General features: G+C 39.2%; 1 protein-coding gene across 4 annotated transcripts in view; it reads left to right on the top strand.

Moving 5' to 3' along the window:
- The window catches only part of LRRK2 (leucine rich repeat kinase 2), a 101,027-nt gene that overhangs the window by 45,850 nt on the left and 35,103 nt on the right, over nt 1-20,074 (top strand). For all 4 annotated transcript variants that reach the window (XM_020796985.3, XM_073000645.2, XM_020796987.3 and 1 more), the window contains exons 20-28: nt 2,025-2,198; nt 5,375-5,487; nt 7,203-7,266; nt 8,258-8,478; nt 10,437-10,687; nt 14,298-14,446; nt 15,336-15,429; nt 17,557-17,743; nt 19,282-19,463. In XM_020796985.3, coding sequence (XP_020652644.3) covers nt 2,025-2,198; nt 5,375-5,487; nt 7,203-7,266; nt 8,258-8,478; nt 10,437-10,687; nt 14,298-14,446; nt 15,336-15,429; nt 17,557-17,743; nt 19,282-19,463 — 1,435 coding nt within the window. The remainder of the gene's footprint in view (nt 1-2,024; nt 2,199-5,374; nt 5,488-7,202; nt 7,267-8,257; nt 8,479-10,436; nt 10,688-14,297; nt 14,447-15,335; nt 15,430-17,556; nt 17,744-19,281; nt 19,464-20,074) is intronic.

Below are 20,074 nucleotides of genomic sequence, written 5' to 3'. Positions count from 1 at the left end.
AGCCAAATAATATGCAACTGTTGACTGGTTCAAAGGTAGCTGAACAAACACAATTATTTATTTATTTATTTATTTATTTGTTTGTTTATTTATTTATTTATTCCATTTATACCCCTCCTATCTGGTCATATTGACCACTCTAGGCGGCTTACAACACACAAATGGTTCTCATGCAGTATGTGCCATTGCTTTAATGTATGTTTCCTGGGAGTTCAAAATGCTTGATCAGCTAATTTTGCTAGCTTCAATTACTTTTCATGTGTTCAGGTAGTCTTCTAGCTGTTGACCATGTGCAATTGTCATTGGCTCTTTCTGTTATGCCATGCTGAACACCTTTCATAGTTCTAGTCAGAATGTTTTCAGGAAGAGGACTAGAAGGATATCTATTCTTCTTCGTGGCCTCTGTGAATGCACACAATTGGGTTTAGTCTGTGCCTGTGCTGGACTCCTCGGAATATTCTAAAGCTTCAAAGAAAATAACATTAACTGAATGTTGCCCCTATAGCGCATGCTCCGCCCGCCTCAAGCCTCAGTTCCATTTTGTCCACCACCAGAAAAAGTAATGCCCATGTAGGTAAGAAAGAGTGACGGGCAGTGGGAAGGCTGGGTGGGATGTGTGAATTCACAGAGAACCATTTGAAGAACCATGGTTCTGGGTAAGTAACCTCTCTTTTTTCTTCGTGGCCTCTGTGAATGCGCACGTCTCCTAATGAAGCATGACCTCTGCTTGCGTGAGAGCAGAACACCTTGCATTTTGTTTTGAGAGGTGTCGCAAACATGTCCACTACTGGATACCCCCAGCATTTGCAGATCCTCATGAATGTTGGTTTATCGAGTTCCCATTCGTGAGCCTGTACGGTCTATGGTCAGTCGACTCAGATTGTCCGCCACCTCATTGTTGTTTGTGGACACATGAATAGCCACAGGGAACACATGACGTTTGTAGCACCATTGCAGACTATTCCGGGGAGTCCAGCGCAGGCGCAGACTAAAACCAATTGTGTGAATTCACAGAGGACAACTCGAAGAACCATAGTTATGGGTAAGTAACCTCTCTTTTCGTGTGTTGTTTGATATTTACTGTCTTGCCAATGTGAGTGACCTAGGCACAATTGTTATTTTGTGTTAGGATAGACTTATGCTTGGCCAAAAATTTCTCCCATGAGACATTTAGATCATTCTCAGATTCATTGAAGATAAATTGCCACTCCCCCCCAAAAATAATGTCAAACTAGGGATAATTTTGGAGAAATGCTCACAAGTGAGGTTCTGGATTCTTCCCTCAGTTATCAAGTGGCAGAGAGGTGTGTGTGCTTTTTATTGTACAGTCAATTCTGTACAGCTAATAGTGGTCCCACCCCACACTCAGCTTCCTGAACTTCAGTTTAATCTGAAGGAAATATTTGATCTGGTAACTCTTTCCACAGGGCTTTGCAGGGTGATTTTAAAAAGTGTAACATGAGGACAAATGAACATTAGTGAGCTCAAAAACATATAACCAGAAAACATTCTAAAGAGTCCTGAGAATGAGACAGGAAAAATGAAGCCTACTTCGTGTGGAAGTCAAATTTTGGTTTAATTACATAGCTATTGTGAAGGGGCTGCATATGTGGAGAAAGCACTATTCATGTTAAACAAGTCTGCAGATTTTTAAAAGGCATATTAAGTTGAGACATGATTTCCTGAGCAATGCTACTACCCTGTTTTCCCGAAAATAAGATAGGGTCCAAAAATGCAGTAGGGCTTATTTTCAAGGGATGTTTTATTTTTTTCATGTATAACAATCTACGTTTATTCAAATACAATCATGTCATCTTCTTCTGGTTGCTACACAGTGGTGGAGAGCGGGGTTTCACTGAACCAGGGCTTATTTTTGGGGCAGGGCTTATATGACAAGCATCCTGCAAAATCATACTAGGGCTTATTTTCAGGTTAGGTCTTCTTTTAGGGGAAACAGCGTATATGTACTTCATACATTAGTTGGTACGATAGTATAAAAACTTTATTCATTTTGTGCATTTTAGATGCAGGCTCTGCATTAGCCAGAATGGTGCTTAGATATCAAAGGACTAGCAGCTATGAGGGCCAGTCAAGTATCAACTCTGATGTAAGCTCCTGTGAAGACAATGATTGGGCATTCCTGCCAGACCCTTTAACTGACAGTGTTTTCCGCTTGAGTGATGATATTGATAGCGAAGGTAAGTTTGTTAATCAAAGGAAAGCATTTGCTGTTCTGTTACAGTGTTGGCTTAGAAGGTATCTAAGCTGTTCGGCCTGTGCCATTGGTATGGAGAGTTCCTTTCATATTTTGTGTGTGTGTGTGCGTGCGTGCATGCGCGTGCAAATGTGTGCACACAATATACATCTCAATTGAATCTACAGTGGGTGGGAATAATGTGGAACCTAGAAGGGAGGGGCCGGGAGAGTGTCTGGAGATGTGCTACACTGAGGTGCCTGAGGGAAAGCTTTTTTTGTCCATACAATTTTTTAAAAAGTAACCATAGCAACTTCCTTTCTGCCATCTATTTTACACTTTATCTGATGCGTTGCTGAAATGGGAGAGTCTTTTGTAGTCACAACATGACAATAGTCACCTTTTCATTTTGTACTTAAACTTCCTGTCTATTAGGGGAAGCAGTTCTGTTCTACTGTGTTCCTATAAGTAGCAATAGTATTACAAGAACATACACACCCCTTCTCCTCATTGTTTCCTAATTCTCTCTGAAGTCCAAGGGAACACAATTAAATTCCTGCTGGGCCCTTTCTGCTACAGGAATATACAATTCAAACCACCCAAGAGGCCTTTTAAGTAGTCACAATGCAGACATTCAAGATCAGTTGAGTATAAATTAAATCTAAATTTGTTAGTCTCAAATGTAAAGTAAGTGCTGACTTAGGTGTGACAACAACAACAACAGCATTGTAATTAAATTTGTTAATTTAACATTTCTGTGCCTCCCTTGTGCGTTTTGCACAGTAGCGTAGGAGGGTTGTTCTTAGGAAAATTATGTAAGATGTTCTATGGGACGCTTCCTTTTCTATTTTCAAAGCTACTGGACACAGTGGTACCTCGCCTTACGAATTTAATCTGTATTGGAATGGCGTTCGTACGTCGAAAAGTTCATAAGTCGAGGCAAAATGTCCCATAGGAATGCATTGAAAACCTTTTAATCCGTACTGGCTGTTTTTCGTTCTTATGAGGCGCTGTTCGCAAGTCAAGGCATTAGTTCCCATAGGAACTAATGCAAAGCCGGTTAATCCGTCCTCTACCACTAGGGGGAGATTTTTTTATATTTTTTCTTCTTTTGACCTAAGATGGACTTAGGTCAAAAAAAGGGGCAGGAAAAGGTTTTTTGTTGTTAAGTCGAGGCTCTGTTCGCAAGTCGAAACATTTTGCGACCGGAACCATTCGTAACTCAAAATGTTCGTAAGTGGAGACATTCATAAGTCAAGGTACCACTGTATTTAAAAATACAATCCTGTTTAATAAGGAAATGTGAGTTCAGCCTCACACTTTTGCATTGGAACTAGAATTTAGCCCTAGAAACACATTTTTTTTTTCAATGTTGTGTGGAAAGATGAGGCTAGCCAACATTTTTCTTCCCATTCATTTCCTATTCTTGAAACCATGTTATACGATCATACAGTGCCCTTTCAATTCTTCTTCTCTGGAAAAGGATTTAGTCAAACGGTTTTTTAAAAGGGGCTTTAAAATCCTCAAATCATTTCACAATATTATAAGTTAATTCTAACTGAAATCTTGTAATAATATTGTTTAGCTGAAACATTGGATTCCTATCTTTATGAAGTTGTGAATGGTCACAGAGGGTCAGTCTGTCATCAGCAGTTTATAATATTATTATGAATGAAAGTCATACTCTGGCTAAAGTGAGAATGAGCAGAGTGCATGCCATGGTCTACATCAGGCCCACCAAGGCGTTCTACACCAAAATAATGTTTTTATCCAAAGAAGAAGAAGAAGAAGAAGAGCTGGCTGTGCTTCCTGGATGAGATTGGCCCTATATAGGCTGTTTCAGAGCTTTTGGGTCAGGGGCCTGAAATAGCTTTTAGTTAAAATCAGATGAGGCCTTGTGGTTATGTCTGTTTTTTCCCCCAGAAAGTGATAGATATGGCCACTGTGGGCTGGCGCAAGTTAGAATGGGGTAGATGCGGCCCTAAGCTCCTTAGCAGCTTCCCATACTTGGGCTAAAGAGTGGTCTTAACCAACCAGATAAGCGGGATATAAATAAAATAAATAAATTAAATAAATAAATAAATAAATAAAGCTTGACATGAAAAGCTTGTGTAAAATTCACCCTGAAGTCAGGGGTATATAATCAAAGAGGAGGCAAAAGGGAAGCAATAATCAGGAGAAGGCGTACTATGTTAATAATAATCATTATGTGCCCTCAAGTTGACTCTGAACCCTTTCTAAGTATACTCACAAGTGGTCTACCAGTCCCTCCTAGTGGCAATCTGGCACCATGGATCGTGCCTAAGGCGGCACATACTTCCACCAGCCACACACATTTGGGGTGATGTTGTATAGCCGTCCCACTGGAAGGCACAGAAGGGATTCGAATTCCAGGCCTCTAGCTCTGCAACCCGGTGCTCCAACCCAACACTGCATATATAATGTACTATGTATGATATGCACTACATACTGTATTTTATACATTGGCCAAAATCTTGTTGGCATGAATTTGCTCTGGCAGAAGCTGATGACATCAGCAGCTGGTATTGGTAAAATTCAGTTTAAATTACCAAAAAGTTTCCCCTCTCTCCCCCCGCCCCCTGCCCATTTTAGATTCCAGGACTCTGTAGGGCTCCCTTTTGTCCTGGGAAAGCCTTTGAGAGCCTCAAGATGGGGAAAACCTTAATAATTAAAAATCATGATTAGGTTATACTAGGAATCTTGATCACTCCAGAGACAATCTGGCATGATTTTAGGCATTTAAAGGCTCCCTCCCCCATCTCCTGTGGCTGCCAAAGGTTTCCCTGGGGCAAAAGGGAGCCTTAGGGAGCCTCAAAACCTAAAATGAGGAGAAAGGAAGCTTTTTTCCCCCACTTTAAAATAATTTTACCAGCAGCATCTGATGACATGATCAGCTTGTGCTGCTGTAAATTTACACAATAGGATTTTGCCCAGTGTATTATAAGGCACATGATACATAGTATGTACTGTGTTACATGTACGTATACCACATGTATTTGTGCATATGTTCCATATTTACAAGTGTTAAACATCCATTACTTCTACGTTTGTGGTGGCAGGTTTTCTGGCACACAGACTCCTATTTGTTGCCAGGAGTGTGATTCCTTTGAAATTTCAGAGGCATTCCTGACGTCGTATTTAATCATCTTTTTGCCACAGGGAGTGAAGGCTCATGCCTTGGGAAGAAGAAATCCAACTCGGTGGCAGATCTCCACAAGGAGATGGCCTTGCAGAAATATTCCCCCACCCTGCCAAGGCATTCCAGCTCTCTGGTAAGACAGGTGGTTTGAAATGGGTGCAGATTATGTTAAAGGTACAGTATATCTGTGTGGTAAAGAGAGCAACCAGTTGACTTCTTTTAGACCTTTTTCTCTCCCACTGCTACTACATAATGAGTGCAGCATAAAGAGATAGTGAAAGCATACAATTAGTATATTCCATAGTTTAGTGTCATGCACTGACACAGGTATAAGAAACCCACACATTGAAGCACCTGGCTGTGTGCCTTGTGTAAGGGTCTATGGATGCACATCAGGCAGAATGTTTGCAGTGAATATAAGAGCAGAGGCTGCAGTAAAGATTTAGTGAACACTAAACACTGACAAATTTTTCCCATCCTCATTTTAAAAAGGATGTCTTCCTATATCAAAAAAATGGGCAACTGCTGTGAAATTTTGCACTTCTTCACCAAAGCAAAAAGACTAGCACTTTTCTTGTCAGCAAGAACATGTTTTTTTTTTTGCACCAAAACCCTATATTTTGTGTGGAAAAAGTGTGTATTTCATGCAAAATGGAGGTTTTTCTGCAGAGTTTTATTTTATTTTAATTTTTGCACAAAAAGTGTGCCAATTAGACATGGGGACGAATAAAAAAATGAATCTTGATATTTGTTAAAATCGCTGATTCATTAAATATTTGACCCTTCATATTTGTGAGTTCCAGACACCCCGACAAATAAAAAGGAATGAATATTTGTCTATTTTTATTTGCCCCCCCCCATACGATGCTAGCCTTCCCTCTCTTCCTATGGCCTTCCCATTTTGCCTGTGGGTCTGCCAATCAACTAATCAGCAGACTCATAAGCAGCCAGCCAGCCTCTCAGCCAGCCACCCCCACAACCTATCCCCCTCCCCCTTTCCCTCTCCCTCCCACCCTTAGCTGCTTCTGCCACTGCCCAGCACCGCCGTCATCCATTGCTGCCCACTGCCACTGCCATCCATCACTGCCCGCTGTAGTGGCCTCTGCAGCCACGGCCTGCCATAAAGGACACTGGCTGCGCTTTGCAAAGATGGCGGCTGCGGCTTCATTTAGGGCAGGGAAGTTATAGCCACTATATTTGCAAAGGGCAGCCTGGATTCCCTTAACCTGCCTTAAGGGAACCCAGGCTGCCCTTTGCACATGTGGCAGCTGTAGCTTCTCTTAGGCAGGGAAACTGCAGCTGCCATCTTTGCAAAGGGCAGCCTGTATTTCCTTAAGGTAGGCCATAGCGGCAGAGGCCATTGCAGTGAGTGGTGGTGGATGGTAACTATGGAAGCTGCTGTGGATAGTGCCGGCAGCACAGACTATGGCAGCCAAGGTAGGGAGGTGACAGGGGTCATGGGAAGGGGGCAGGAGAGCAGGCTGTGGGGGTGGAAGGGTCAACCTCTGATTGTCTAATGAAAGCCCCGATGAATCGAATCGAGATTTGTGCTTTGTGGTTTGTTCCCCATCTCTAGTGCCAATATGTGAACAATGGACAAAAACTCTTGTAATATCATCCAGGAGGGAGATCTTATTTTGTTCTTAATAATGAAAATAAAACAAGAAATATTTATGTCCCTGCTATATACATCCAGTTTAGCTACAGTAAGTGTATGTCTAATAGGCAAGGATGCTTCGTCTGTTTTGTTCTGACATTAAAATGAAAATATATTATTTTCATCATATGCTATTGTTGTATGTATTCAAATAGTCATTGCTGTAATACTTGTCTTTTGGCATTGTCCAGGGACCTGGATCACATTATGAACCATTAAGGAGTCAGAGAAGAATGTCTTCAGAAGAATCTCAAAGTAAGTGAAAGTTTACAAAATATTTTAAAGCTGAAACTCAGGAGTGGTATATGTAATTCTGAATTTAGTTCTGTTTTGTGAAGAACATTTAACATACGGATTTTAGCAACTAGACAAAGTTCTTACTTGTTATAACATAAACAATGAAATGGATATCCACTTTATCTCAATATAGGCTAGTCTACAAAATTCATACCCAAAAGACATCTGATTTTCTTCCACTGGCCATTATAAAATAAAAGCAGAATCCTTGGTCTTGAACAAATTCTTGTCTGATGCTAAATATATACATTTGATAGACCTTGAGAACAGATTGTGGGTTTTGCCCATTGCTATAGATCATCACAATTATAATGAATCCTGTGCTGTTTACAACCGTAAAACATATTGCAGATGTGGACACATGGAACTGTGAAGTCAGTTTTGGTCCATTTAGCCCAGTATTATCTATTTTTAGGGCCCTTAGTGGACACATTTTGAATGTTACTGAATTAGATCTTTAATGTAGATGCAGGGTTTGAACCTGGGTCTGTTTACTCATAAAGGATGTGCCCCATCATATACACTTGCCCTCCCTTCCCCAACCTGGAATGGAAGGTAGGTTAATTTTTGTCCAATAAGAGGATTATTATTGATATTGTTGTTGCACCCGCATTCGATTTGTGAAAGGGTATTTTTCCAAGCAGCACAGAAGAGGAATCTACCCAATATGGGTTCGGCGTTTCACCGCCCCAAAAAATGGCAGACAAAATATCAAACTGCAGTAGTTTATTTTTGCAAATGCAGGTTTATATAGAAATGCTTTCCTTCCCTTTACTTCAGATCAGAAATATTTAAGCCTATGGTAGATCCTTATGGCTTTTAAAGCAGTGTTTCAAATTCAAGATTATTTGACAAATTAATCAAGAATCCTTGATGTTTGGCAATAAATAAAATTCTTACAGCACAGAATAAAGCTTGAATGCTCTTTGTTTTATTTATTTTATAACAGGAAGCCTGTCTAAATTCCAGTCAAATATAAACCGCTCGGACAGTTTCTCTTCATCAGTGTCTGACAGAGAATATATTAAATCACTCGACCTTTCATCAAATGAGCTGGAGAATATAGAAGCCATCAGTCAAAGCACTAGCTTAACTACTCACCTGGAACATCTTGAGAAATTAGAGCTTCATCAAAATGCCCTTTCAAACATTCCTGAACAGCTGTGTGAGGTGAGAGTCCACATAATGCCAGAAAATGCTGGTTTTGGCATCTCCTTTTATAGAGCCAAGAATGAGAAAGAGATCATGAAAGGGAAGTGCTTTTTTGTAGATGTATTTATAGCTAATGATCATAAAAAGGAAGGTTGGTTTTATGTAGCTAGTTTTTCAAGTTTGATCCAAGGAAAAGCAAATCCACACAACCATGACACTTGTTGGGTGATCTTAGACCAGTCACATTTTTTCTAGTTAATCTGTCTTCATATTGTGAGGACAACTAGGAAAATATGATCTAGACATACTGTGGAAACTCACTTGGAAGCGCTTTTTCAAAGAATCAGGTAATTGGTTGAAATCCAGTTGCGTAAACATGCCATGTAAGACTGAGGACATCATCAGCTGCGGTAGTTTTTCAAAATCAAAACATTTCCGATTTCTCCCCCAAAAGTTGCAAGATTCCTGTGGGACTTCTTTTGATGTTGGAGAAACCATTGAGGAGCCACTCATTGGGGGGGGGAGTTTTTAATTTCCAAAAATTGCCACTGCTGGAAAATCCACTAGCTGTGATTTTTCACTAATTAAAGACTTACCCTTCCCTAATATTTACCTATTGTGCATCTCGTGCGTAAAAGAATTTTTGTAAATTACTCTCTTTTTTTGCATATGTACCTAATAGGTTGGTAAATGATTCATTTTTTATTCCATGCCTTGAAGACACAAAATGGACACAAAAGATTAATACATAAGATTAATACAATGTTTCTGCCTCCTTTTTTAAATAGGAAAAATTGCACTGTTTCTAGCATATCTCAGAGATTATTTATTGCTGGATCCTCATATGTTTACATGGTATAGTAAATTCTCTGCTTAATTGTATATTGTGCATTGATATAAAGAGAAATGTTACAGTTTAGTACTTTGATGAGGAGTTGGCTTCAAACCTTTCAAAGTAAAATAGATTTAAATATTCTTCAAACTATGAGGACATGAAAGCTGAAAGTTTTTCACACAGCCACTCCCAGAAAACAAACTGATACTGAGCACTGAAGAGTGTCTATTAAAAATAATCCCCTACACACAGTCAATAAAAAGAGTAACATTCTTTTGTTCAGGGCATGTTTAATTCACATTCAGAAGATGACTTTCTCCTGCTGTAGTCCTTTGTGTTGCTGGAAAACTGGGTCCAGTGAGGGTTCTGAGTCCTGCAGAGCAGATTTATAGGGTGCATAGGCAGAGGTGAGCTAGAATCACTGCTTCTGGAAGAAGAAATGGGATCCAGCAGAACTGTGCCATTGGATTTGGCCCATGTATGTGAAAAAGTGGATTATGATGCATGAAATAAATCTATTAGTTAACTTTCTTTGTATGTGCTGAAACATACTAGTGTGGGTATGTCTTTGAAACTTTTATAGTAGTTTGAGCCCTAGAAAGGTATTCCATTCCCACTGCAGAAATGTAGGCTTAGTGGCTAAAATTCTGTTGTCATAACTATGGGTTTGGAAAGATGATGTCAGCAGCAGAAGGAGATTTTCAGTAATGAGACTTCCCTCCTCCCCCACAGTTTGTCCAGCTTAAGAACAAGGTGTTTCATTGTGTGGAATTTGTATAAACTATAGAACAGAAGACCATCTTTCATTACCAAAACTCACTGCTGCTGAATTACCTTATTTGTAGTGAATGACTTCTTCCCTCTGCCCCATGGCTTCCACACAATGAAAACTGATCATTGATAAGTTGGACAAATCACAGGGAAACGGGGAAAGTCTTTCACTATCAAATATTTCCCCCTACTGGTAACATCAGCAGCACCCTTCCACAGGTGTAGCTATGTCAACAGGATCTTAGCCAGTATCTGGTGTATATTTGTATTTTATGATCTCTCTGTTTACATGATTTAATTAACATAATTTAGCCTAATATAATTAAGATGCTTATTTTAAAAATCAGACACATTCTGTTTCTCTTTTCAGACCTTGAAATGCTTAACATACCTGGATCTGCACAGTAATCGTTTTAAATCTTTTCCTGCATACCTATTGAAAATGCCTCGTATAGCTCACCTTGATATTTCACGGAATGACATTGGGCCATCCTTAATTTTGGATTCAAAGATGGTCTGCACAACGTTAAGGCTACTGAATTTGTCATACAACCAGTTGACCTCCGTTCCTGAATTTCTTGCCAATGTTGCAGAAAAACTGGAGCACCTTATATTAGAAGGGTGAGAACAGTCACTGCTTGAGATGGATCTTTTTAAAGAATTGCTCGCAGCCGCCCCGAGTAGACATGGTCTAGAGAGGCGGGGTAAAAATCAAATAAATAAATAAATAAATAAATAAATAAATAAATAAATAAATAAATAAATAAATAAATAAATAAATAAATAAATAAATAAATAAATAAATAAATAAAATTGGGACTCTAGGGCAAGGCAGCTGGATGTTAAAAATGTGCCCTGTAGTTGGTTGCACGCAGCCACAGTACATACTCCCATCATCTTTCTTCTTGTCCTTCTGTGTGCACCTCTATACCCCAGTGAAGCATGCCCCCATGGTGTGGCCACAAATACTTTGACTGTAGGAATCCATGCTCTCTGGTAATATCCTGTTTGAACTATTGCAGTCAACTCTAGGTGAGGCTGTTGTTGAAAATGGCATTGAGGTTGCAGCTAGAGGAATATACGATGGCTAGATTGCTGGAGGTACACACATGAAAGAAACCACGATCAAAATCCCACTGAGTTTTTACCCCAGCATAATGCAACTGATGTAAACTTCATTGGCAGATCACTGCAAGTTGTAGCAATTTGCCAGTGAGACTTATACCAATTGCATTGCACTGGTTGTATCAACTAATAGAATTAGTGTGGTGTGGAACAATTTAAAGGGACTTCCAGTCCATGTTCAGAATGCTTGTAATAGTGTTTAATGTTCTAAACACTCTGGGAGTCTGAGATTATTGGAGAGACCGGTTCTCCCTATCTGCCTGAGGACTCAAATCTGCTGAGGAGGCCTCTGTCTCACCGTCGAGCTCAATACACTACATGGGGACACCGGAGAGGGGTTTCTCAGGTGGTGGCACACCAGTTGTGGAATGCCTTTGCCATGAAAGCCTGATCAGTGCCCAACCTGGCCTCATTCCAGAACCAAATGAAAACTTGACTCTTCACCTACTTTTTGTGGCCCAGTGGCCGTAGCTCTGACCAGTTTGAATGTGGATTTCTCTGTATGCTTTTATCTATTTATCTTTTAAGGTACTTTTAAAAAATATTTAGAACTTGTTTCAAATGGTTTAATGTTATTCTCTTGTCTGCAGACCTTCCTGAGACTTAAGAGTGGAATTCTAATTACTAAATAAATAAAGGGACATTTACCTGGGGCTAGGCTGTGGGCATTTATCATCACAGTTGTGCTTTGACTGTGTATTTTTAATCTGTGGCTTTTTAGCTACCATGATGGCTGTTTGGGGAAGAAAGGAATTTATTAATTAAACCTAGCGTAACACATAGGGCAAAGCAGTGCACATGCACTAGCTCAGAATCAAAACTTGAAAAATTGTCTTTTTTCACTACAGGTCTTTGTAGTCCAATAAAGGCACTTATGTAAATTCTGATGAAATCTGTCATTTGACTAAGGTGGTGACTATACTGGCAAGTCAAATTGTAGCAAGTTGGCTTTGCTGCAGCTTGATTCACAGCCTGATTTATGCTTCTGTTGTGATTAGATGGTGGAATATTTTGTTGTCTGTGTGCACACTGACCCCTCAGTCTGATGCGGTTTGATTGGCACCACAGCCCTTAGAGCCCACTTCCATTGATCTCACCCTCTACCTATCTCCAGCTCTGTTTTTATCATTCATTATAAAGCAGGCAGGCTGTTCAAAATACTGCAATGTTCTAGGGAAAAGTGATAGTTTTCCAAAGTTCTCCATAATGCACAAACACATACCGTATTTGCCGGCGTACAAGACGACTTTTTGAGCCCAAAAAACATGCCTCTAAGTGGGGGGGTTGTCTTGTACGCCGGGTGCACTTCATTTGGGCTTGCTCGCCCGCCACCCGCCCATTTCCCTTTTCCTCCTCCTCCTTCTGCCGCCCCCCCTCAGCCTCTTGCCTTCTTCTTCGCCCTCCTGCTGCTGAACCAGCTCGCTCGCCCGCCACCCCCCCGTTTCCCCTCCTCCTCCTGCCTCCGCCCGCCCAGGCTCTTCCTGTTGGGAGGGTCGTCTTATACGGCCAGTCACCTTGTAGGCCGCAAATACGGTACATGCATACGATGGAAACATATTCTGCTGTAGTTTGTTTCTATTTTGTATCATTTTTTATCTTCTCTTTGACCATTTAGAGGTGCTCTAACATCAGACTAGTCTATCATAGCGATAAGGTGATGTAGTGCTAAACTCAATAGGGATCAGGGAGAAAGATCACTCAAAAGTGTAGTATAAATACAGCAGTTATAGCTGACAGTAGCAATTATACATTGTGCTCTTGCTGTCCAAAACATCATGCTCAGTTTAGTATATCCCCAGAATACCACCCACAGTCACACACGTTCTTGTAGTTTTGGAGAGCAAAATAACTGATCACGGAGGGAAAAACCAGTGGCAGAGGAAAAAAAACTCCACATTAGGAACTTAAAAGGCTTGGACTGATTAAAATATTTACTTACTTTACTTACTTATCCCACTTTTCTCCTTAAAAAGGACTCAAGGCAATCTTTTGTATTGTGTGACTAGGGTTTTTTAAAGGGAGATTTGTCCATTTTACACCTGCAGCATATCCCACAGTATTTGACTGTGTACCTATAGCCTAAGACTTTTCTGTTCATTGTACTTCAAAGTTCATTACAAGAAATACTGATACTGTAATCGGATGTTTGCTAAACTCATCAATAGCATCTGTTTCTTACATGAGTGCCCTTTGAACAATTACAAAGACTTGACAGCACATGATTATTATTTTTTATTACTGTTTTGGCGACTGATTCAAGAGGAATTCAATCCTCTTATTTGTCACTGCCTCAGTTAACTGGAACTGCTGTCTTTATACTATACATTTGAGCCTTGATTTTTTTTTCTTAGTATTCACACTTAGCTTCTGTGCACCTGTCTAAGGATGTGACTACACACCGGGGAAAATTTGTTTGGATCTGCTGTGATCTGCCTTTTTTTTTTTTCAAATCAGGTTTCCATGGGTGATACCACTGTAGCCATCCAGAATCGAATGATTTGTAGGAATCAACAGAAGCAGAGAGCTGTGTTTGTACAGCAGAAGCTGTCTTTGACAGAGTACTTGTTGGCGGTTTCTACCTCTGTTTTCTTATTTACTTTTTCTGAGGTGACTAGTGACCTAGTGAGCCAGCACTCCCTTGAGAGCTTTAAAAACAAACAAACAAACACTGCTTGCAGACTACGAGCACTTGGTTGTGGGGACACCCCTGTGAGTGCCCCTTTGCTTTCAGATCGGGGGAACTCACTGGGCAGAAAGTAGGCAAAACAGATGTCAACTGGATCAAGACAATTTTACGTACAATAAACTTTCCCACATTGAGGTTTACATCATATAATCACTGGTTTTTAATTCCAGTTCATTTGTGGCTTTTCCATTGCAGATTGCAGGATGAGTGGCCAATATAGTTATCAGTCTACATTTTTTATTATAGTTACCCTATAAGAAAGATTAGGGTAGGTGGAAAATTCATCTATTGCCACTAAGTGTGTCATTAGATGGCAGGTTTGAGAGAAGTGAGCACAACAGCATTTATCCACTAAAACATGTGCTGCACATTTACATTTTATAAGCATATGTTTATTCTACTCGTTTTCTTTTCTCCTAGCAACAAACTCACAGGCATATTCTTTACTATATGCTTGAAAGAACTGAAAGTTTTAAACATCAGTAAGAATGTTATATCATTCCTTGCTGAAAATTTTCTCAAGGAATGCTTGAAACTGGAGACATTCAATGCTGGGATGAATCAACTAGGTGAGTATTCCCTAGCTGAAACAGTGCTAATTCCAGAGACTACAAACAAGTGGGTCAGAAATATGTGTGAGGGGAAAAAATTAATAATTATGGCATAATAGATTTTTCATCTGTGCTATGCTGGGCTTATAATGTCAGTGTTAATTGTTTTAATTGTAGTTTTCACTTTTTTGCATTTGAACTAAATTCAGTTACTAGTCCCAACTAGAGTAGATCTGTTGAATCATTTGCTGAATGATGACTCAGCTTCTAGGGTTATTTTAATGACACAGATCACACCTTGGCTTATTTTGGGAAGAGAAGGGAGAGGAAAATATTATTAACTGAATATAAAAGAAGCTTGGAAATTGGAAAGCTTGAATAATCGCTATGGCTAGAATGTGGAAACCTGACTGTGAGAAAAGCCTAAATAGTAAGGCTTTGAGGCTTAGCTAGTTCTCGCTTTGCCTAAGTGCCATTCAAGTGGTACATATTAATTGCCTCCATACATTGTCCTTATGAGAGATGAGAGAAATCAGAATTGGAGCAATTTGGCACAATGAGCTTTCATGGAGTACAATCCAGGAGGTTGTAATGCATGAACATCAACACTGAAATAAATCTGTTAGCCTTAAAGATAGTGTAGTAAATCTGACTAAACAACAAGATTTTGGCCAATGTGTTTCAATGCATTTTAAAGCAGTTTTTAGCTTAAAACTAAAATGAAAAATGACACAGAAATGAAAAATGGATGAATGAAAATAATTAAAGATGGCAGAAAAACTTTGGATGATGTTGTTGCACATTCTGAATCAGAATAACATGGCTTCCTCTTTCTGAATTATTGCCTTGCCTGTGTTCTTTAGTCATCTTGCAGATGAGTACAATAACTTTTTTTGTTTGTTTTTAGATGCCTTGCCTCACTTGCCATCTAATGTAACTACATTAAAATTATCACAGAATAACTTTTCTACTGTTCCAAAAGCAATTCTTCTTCTTCCACAGTAAGTGATTCGAGAATTACTCCTTTCCTGCAAGAACTGTAAACATAAGAAACAAACTACTTCTTAACACATTCTTGTTTTATCTTCATTATATGTTGCTGTGTTGTCTCTTCGAAAGCCTTAGGATATTCTTGCCCTAATTATTTAGCTGAGCAGGGCTCTTGAGGACAGGGCATTTTGGAGATCATTCAGTCATGGGGTTGCCATAAGTCAAGGCAATGGCAGCACATAACAACAACAACAATTATTTAGCAGAGCTGGTGGCAGAGCATTTTCCTCTTAAGAGAACTCACTCCGCAAATTTTGGACATTTTTTGTCCCTTGGATTAAGGTGGCAAATCCCAGGCTTTGGGCATTTTCCCACTTGGCATCAAAGCTGTGGAATTCTCTCTCTCAGGATCTTCATACGGAACCAGAGTTGGCCAATTTTAGATGAGGTTTGAAAACCTATCTGTTTAACTTGAAGCCATAAGTTTTGGGTGTAGGGAGAGGTTAACGACCAGTGTATTTTATTTGAACTTTTAAACTGATCTGTTAGCATACACACAGAGATGTTAAGGTTGTTGTTAAATGTTGCGATGCATGTTTGTACGTTATTGATTTATTAGAATGTACTCTAATATTGTGGAGTGCAATGTAAATAAATAAATACAGTATTATACATAATGAAGGCACTAGATCAACTGTGACTATTGCATTCATTTTGTGGAAACAGACTGTTGCTTTTGAAATTTAAAGATAAACACCTTGCTTCTAATAAAATATTTGTTTCAGTTTCTGTCTATCCATCTGTCCATTCATTCATTCATTCATTCATTCATTCATTCATTCATTCATTCATTCATTCATTCATTCATTCATTCATTCATTCAGTATACCTCCCACCTGGACAGAAGCCACTAAAGCTATCCTTTTATTAAACTCCAGACTGTGTATGTTAACAGTGCATGTCTGCCTAATTCTTTTTCAGGACAGTGAAAATTATCCTAGGTGACAAGGATGGCTGTAGAAAAATCAATGATTAAAAACATCTTCATGGGGAAAAATACCTAAGAGGGGAGCCCTTCAGGACTGCTAGTTAGAACTGTGCATGCTTAGAGGGTATGAAATACCGATTGACTGTTGAGAGTAGAAAGTGGGAAACAGGGCTGAGGGGAAGTGAAGGAAGGGCCTGCAGTACTCCATCCATTCCATTCCATGCTGCTGTAGGGCCTCCCTCCCCTTTCTTCTTGGCTGGAAACTTTCGTCTTTCAGGTTCTTTAAGGAAAAAACTTCTCCAAGGAATTTGCCGAGTCAAACTTTGACCCACAGTCACCCATAAATTAGCCATGTAGGCTTTGGAAATCTTATTACCAGGCTTTGATGTGTTGCCTATACATTGCTTCAAAGCTGGCATTTTCTTTTTCCTCCCTGCTTGAGTCTTCAGTCGCAATAATAGCAGTGCCTTCTTGTACATTCTCAGTCTTTAGCAGCTGTAATAGCTGTCCTTTGAAGTTCATTTCATAGACTTCTATGATTTTTGTATGTTTTTTTTCCTATTTTCTTTCTCTATATGCAAGACTAAAGCAGTCCTGTCTCACCCAGCGAATCAAGTCTCTAACAAATATTAGACATTTTCATAAGTACAGAAACAGAGATGGATAAGTACCCATAGGGAAATAAGCTAATTTAACCCTCAGTATAATTAGTAAAATAGGTATCTGCTCTGATTGTTAGGTTTAAATATCCTATTTCTTTGAACTGATCATTACCAAAACATCCATCCTGTCCCCCTTTTTTATCAGCAAGCTATTCTTGAAGTCTTCCATGGACTAGTTCTGTTAGTCCAAAATTATGGCACCTTATGAAAAAATTTGGTAATACTTAAGGTGCCACAAGACCTTGTTGTTCAGACTGTTTGTGGCATCCAACTCTTTTTCTCTTTCTCTGCTTTGTTTTGTATCTTTTATAAAAAGCTTTAGAAATATTTCAGAATTCCAATTTCCCAGGCTTTCTGTTCTTAGTGATGGAATATTAATTTTTTTCTTAAGTGTTTTGTTGTTGGTCTTTTTTAAAAAAAAGCTCAAATTGTCATAGCTTCATTTGTTAACTGTACGTAGCAACTTTTTTGTTCTTTTCTTTCTGTAGTTTGCGGTCAGTAGATTTAAGCAGCAATAAAATTACATGTCTCCCTGGACCTGTACACTGGAAATCCTCTAATTTAAGAGAACTGCTATTTAACGATAATCAAATAAGTGTCCTAGATTTGAATGAAAAAGCTTTCACGTGGTCTCGGCTTGAAAAGCTACATCTCTCCAACAACAAATTAAAAGAGGTGATGTATGAACTTGACTGGCATTTTGGTGATAGTTGTTGAGAACAATATTCATACTTTACCCCATTGCAGCTGGTGAAAATGTTCTGCTAAGATCGATCACAGAATTTGTCAGAAAAAAAGTATTAATTTCAACCAACCAATCAACCTGAAAGCTGTTCTCCCAAACAAACTTGTTTATTTAAGTCCTTGATCACAAAATGGCAGAGTGCCCTCATGTCCAATCTGGGCAAAGACATAGTCCCCCCAAATCACAGACTTTCTATGCTCTGGTCTAAACATGTGTCAGTCACAGACATCATTTGACTTCTACATTACCAATCACAGTTTGGGCTTTTCTAATCTAAGTGGCAATACATTTTAGATGGTACATTTTGTGGTTTGTGAGTAACCTTTGATTAATAGTTTCTTGCTCAAAAGCTCAAACTTTGCAAGTTAAGTCAAACTGTGTGCCTGTTACTAATACATTTGTTGATTATCTGAGCTTACCTGTTCATTTGAAAGCATGTAGGTTTGTAATTCTGGATGATGGTGATACACATGTAAACAGCTTTCAACCTTTAAATTCTCCACATAACCTTTGTATGTTCACTGCACATATCCGCAAAGGCATTTCTAAGCACTTTCAGCTAAATGTCCTTGCAGTTTTTCTGTGATCTGCAGGCCCTTTCTTATCAGAGCAACTGATGGAAATGCTGTGTGTCCAGCTGAACAGATTTAGAGACGCCTCTGCAGGCTTTTCAAGTGAGCCAAGGATCTGCCAGACTTTGGGGTGTGGTGAGGAATGGGACTTTCCTGGATCCCCACCAAAATTGTAGCTCTGTTACATTTGAGTAGGAATACTGTGAAAAATTTGTGCTATTCTTCAGGAAATAATTCTGTAAATTGCATATATGTTTATTCATTCTATCTGTCAGTTGGGTGGTCTGCTTATCGGTAATAAGGGAAAAAAAAGAAATTTATTATATTTGTGGTTTGTCCTCAGTTATTAATTATTTAAATTAAATTCAGTTGATAGTCTTGATCTTGCATAGAGCCATTTTCCGAATAGCATAATATGGTTTTTGACCAAGTAAATGGTGCAAGTAAATATTGTCCAGCAAGATGCTCTAAGATAGAGGACATGGTACATTTTCTATCAGTATGCTCTCTATATGCAGATTTTAGAGATCAGTATCTTAAACCCTTAACAGCTGGGATCAGGAACAACTTCCCTGTACATACAGTTTTTTTTAAGTTGGTACAGACTATTATATATCCTACAGGACAGCCAAATTTGTTTAAACAGCTAAAGGAAAAGAGGACTCACTGCTTGCTTCACAATCAGTATACGATAATCTGACTATTTGATACTTGTTTGAGAATAATTGTTTTATTTTTGTTTTTCTGATTGCTTATATGTATTTCTATATTATATGTTGACTGTTATCTTTTAAGAGTGGTTTTAATTTCAGTTTTTGCATACAACCTGAGTAGCTATGAAGCAGCAATAAAGCAAGTAAAATTTTGGCTAATATTATTGCTTTTACTTCCTCTAGATTCCTCCTCAGATTGGGTTCCTGGGTAACTTAACATCTTTCGATGTCAGTCACAATCCTGAACTAAAATGCTTTCCTGATGAAATGGGAAAGTTGTCCAAAATATGGGACCTGCCTTTGGAAGGGTTACATCTTAATTTGGACTTCAAACACGTGGGATGGAAAGCCAGGGACATTATAAGGTTTGTTTTCTGACCATTCCTGTAAGTGTGTAGGCATGGGTGCTGTATGGTGAACCTCATATGGAGGATGTGGCCCTCCGTATCTTGTGAAACAACTCCCATCATGCCTGACCATGGGCTACACTGATCAACGTACTGGAGGAAACAGATGTTCAATCAAACTGCTCTGGTTTTAAAAAGAAGAAATCAATACCAGGAAATCTAGAGATTAAGATCATCAGTTTGGCCTTTCTCTCGGTCCCACCACCTTCACAGGCATGCTTGGTGGTGAGGCAGGAGAGCACCTTCTCTCTTGCTGCTCCCAGACTCTGGAACTCCCTCCCATGAGAAGCTGGCCTGGCCCCATCTTTGCTGTCCTTCCACATGCAGGCAAAAGACATTTCTCTTAAGGGCAGTCTTTTCCATAGTGATTGGCATCCTGAGAGGTTTTTTGAATGGATTCTTGTGCTCCGATGTTTTCAAAATGTGTTTTTATTGACCATTTTTAATATAAGATTTACTTAGTCCTTTTGAAATATTTATATGAACTGTTTTCAACTAAATAACATCTTTTAGTTATTGCAAGCTGTCTTAGATCCTTTTTGGAAGAAAGTCAGAGTAGGACATTTTTA

The sequence above is a fragment of the Pogona vitticeps genome, chromosome 5, assembly GCF_051106095.1.
Source record: "Pogona vitticeps strain Pit_001003342236 chromosome 5, PviZW2.1, whole genome shotgun sequence".
Taxonomy (NCBI): Eukaryota; Metazoa; Chordata; class Lepidosauria; order Squamata; family Agamidae; genus Pogona; species Pogona vitticeps.
Note: the sequence above shows the minus strand (reverse complement) of the source record. Positions and strands in the feature narration are given on the sequence as shown.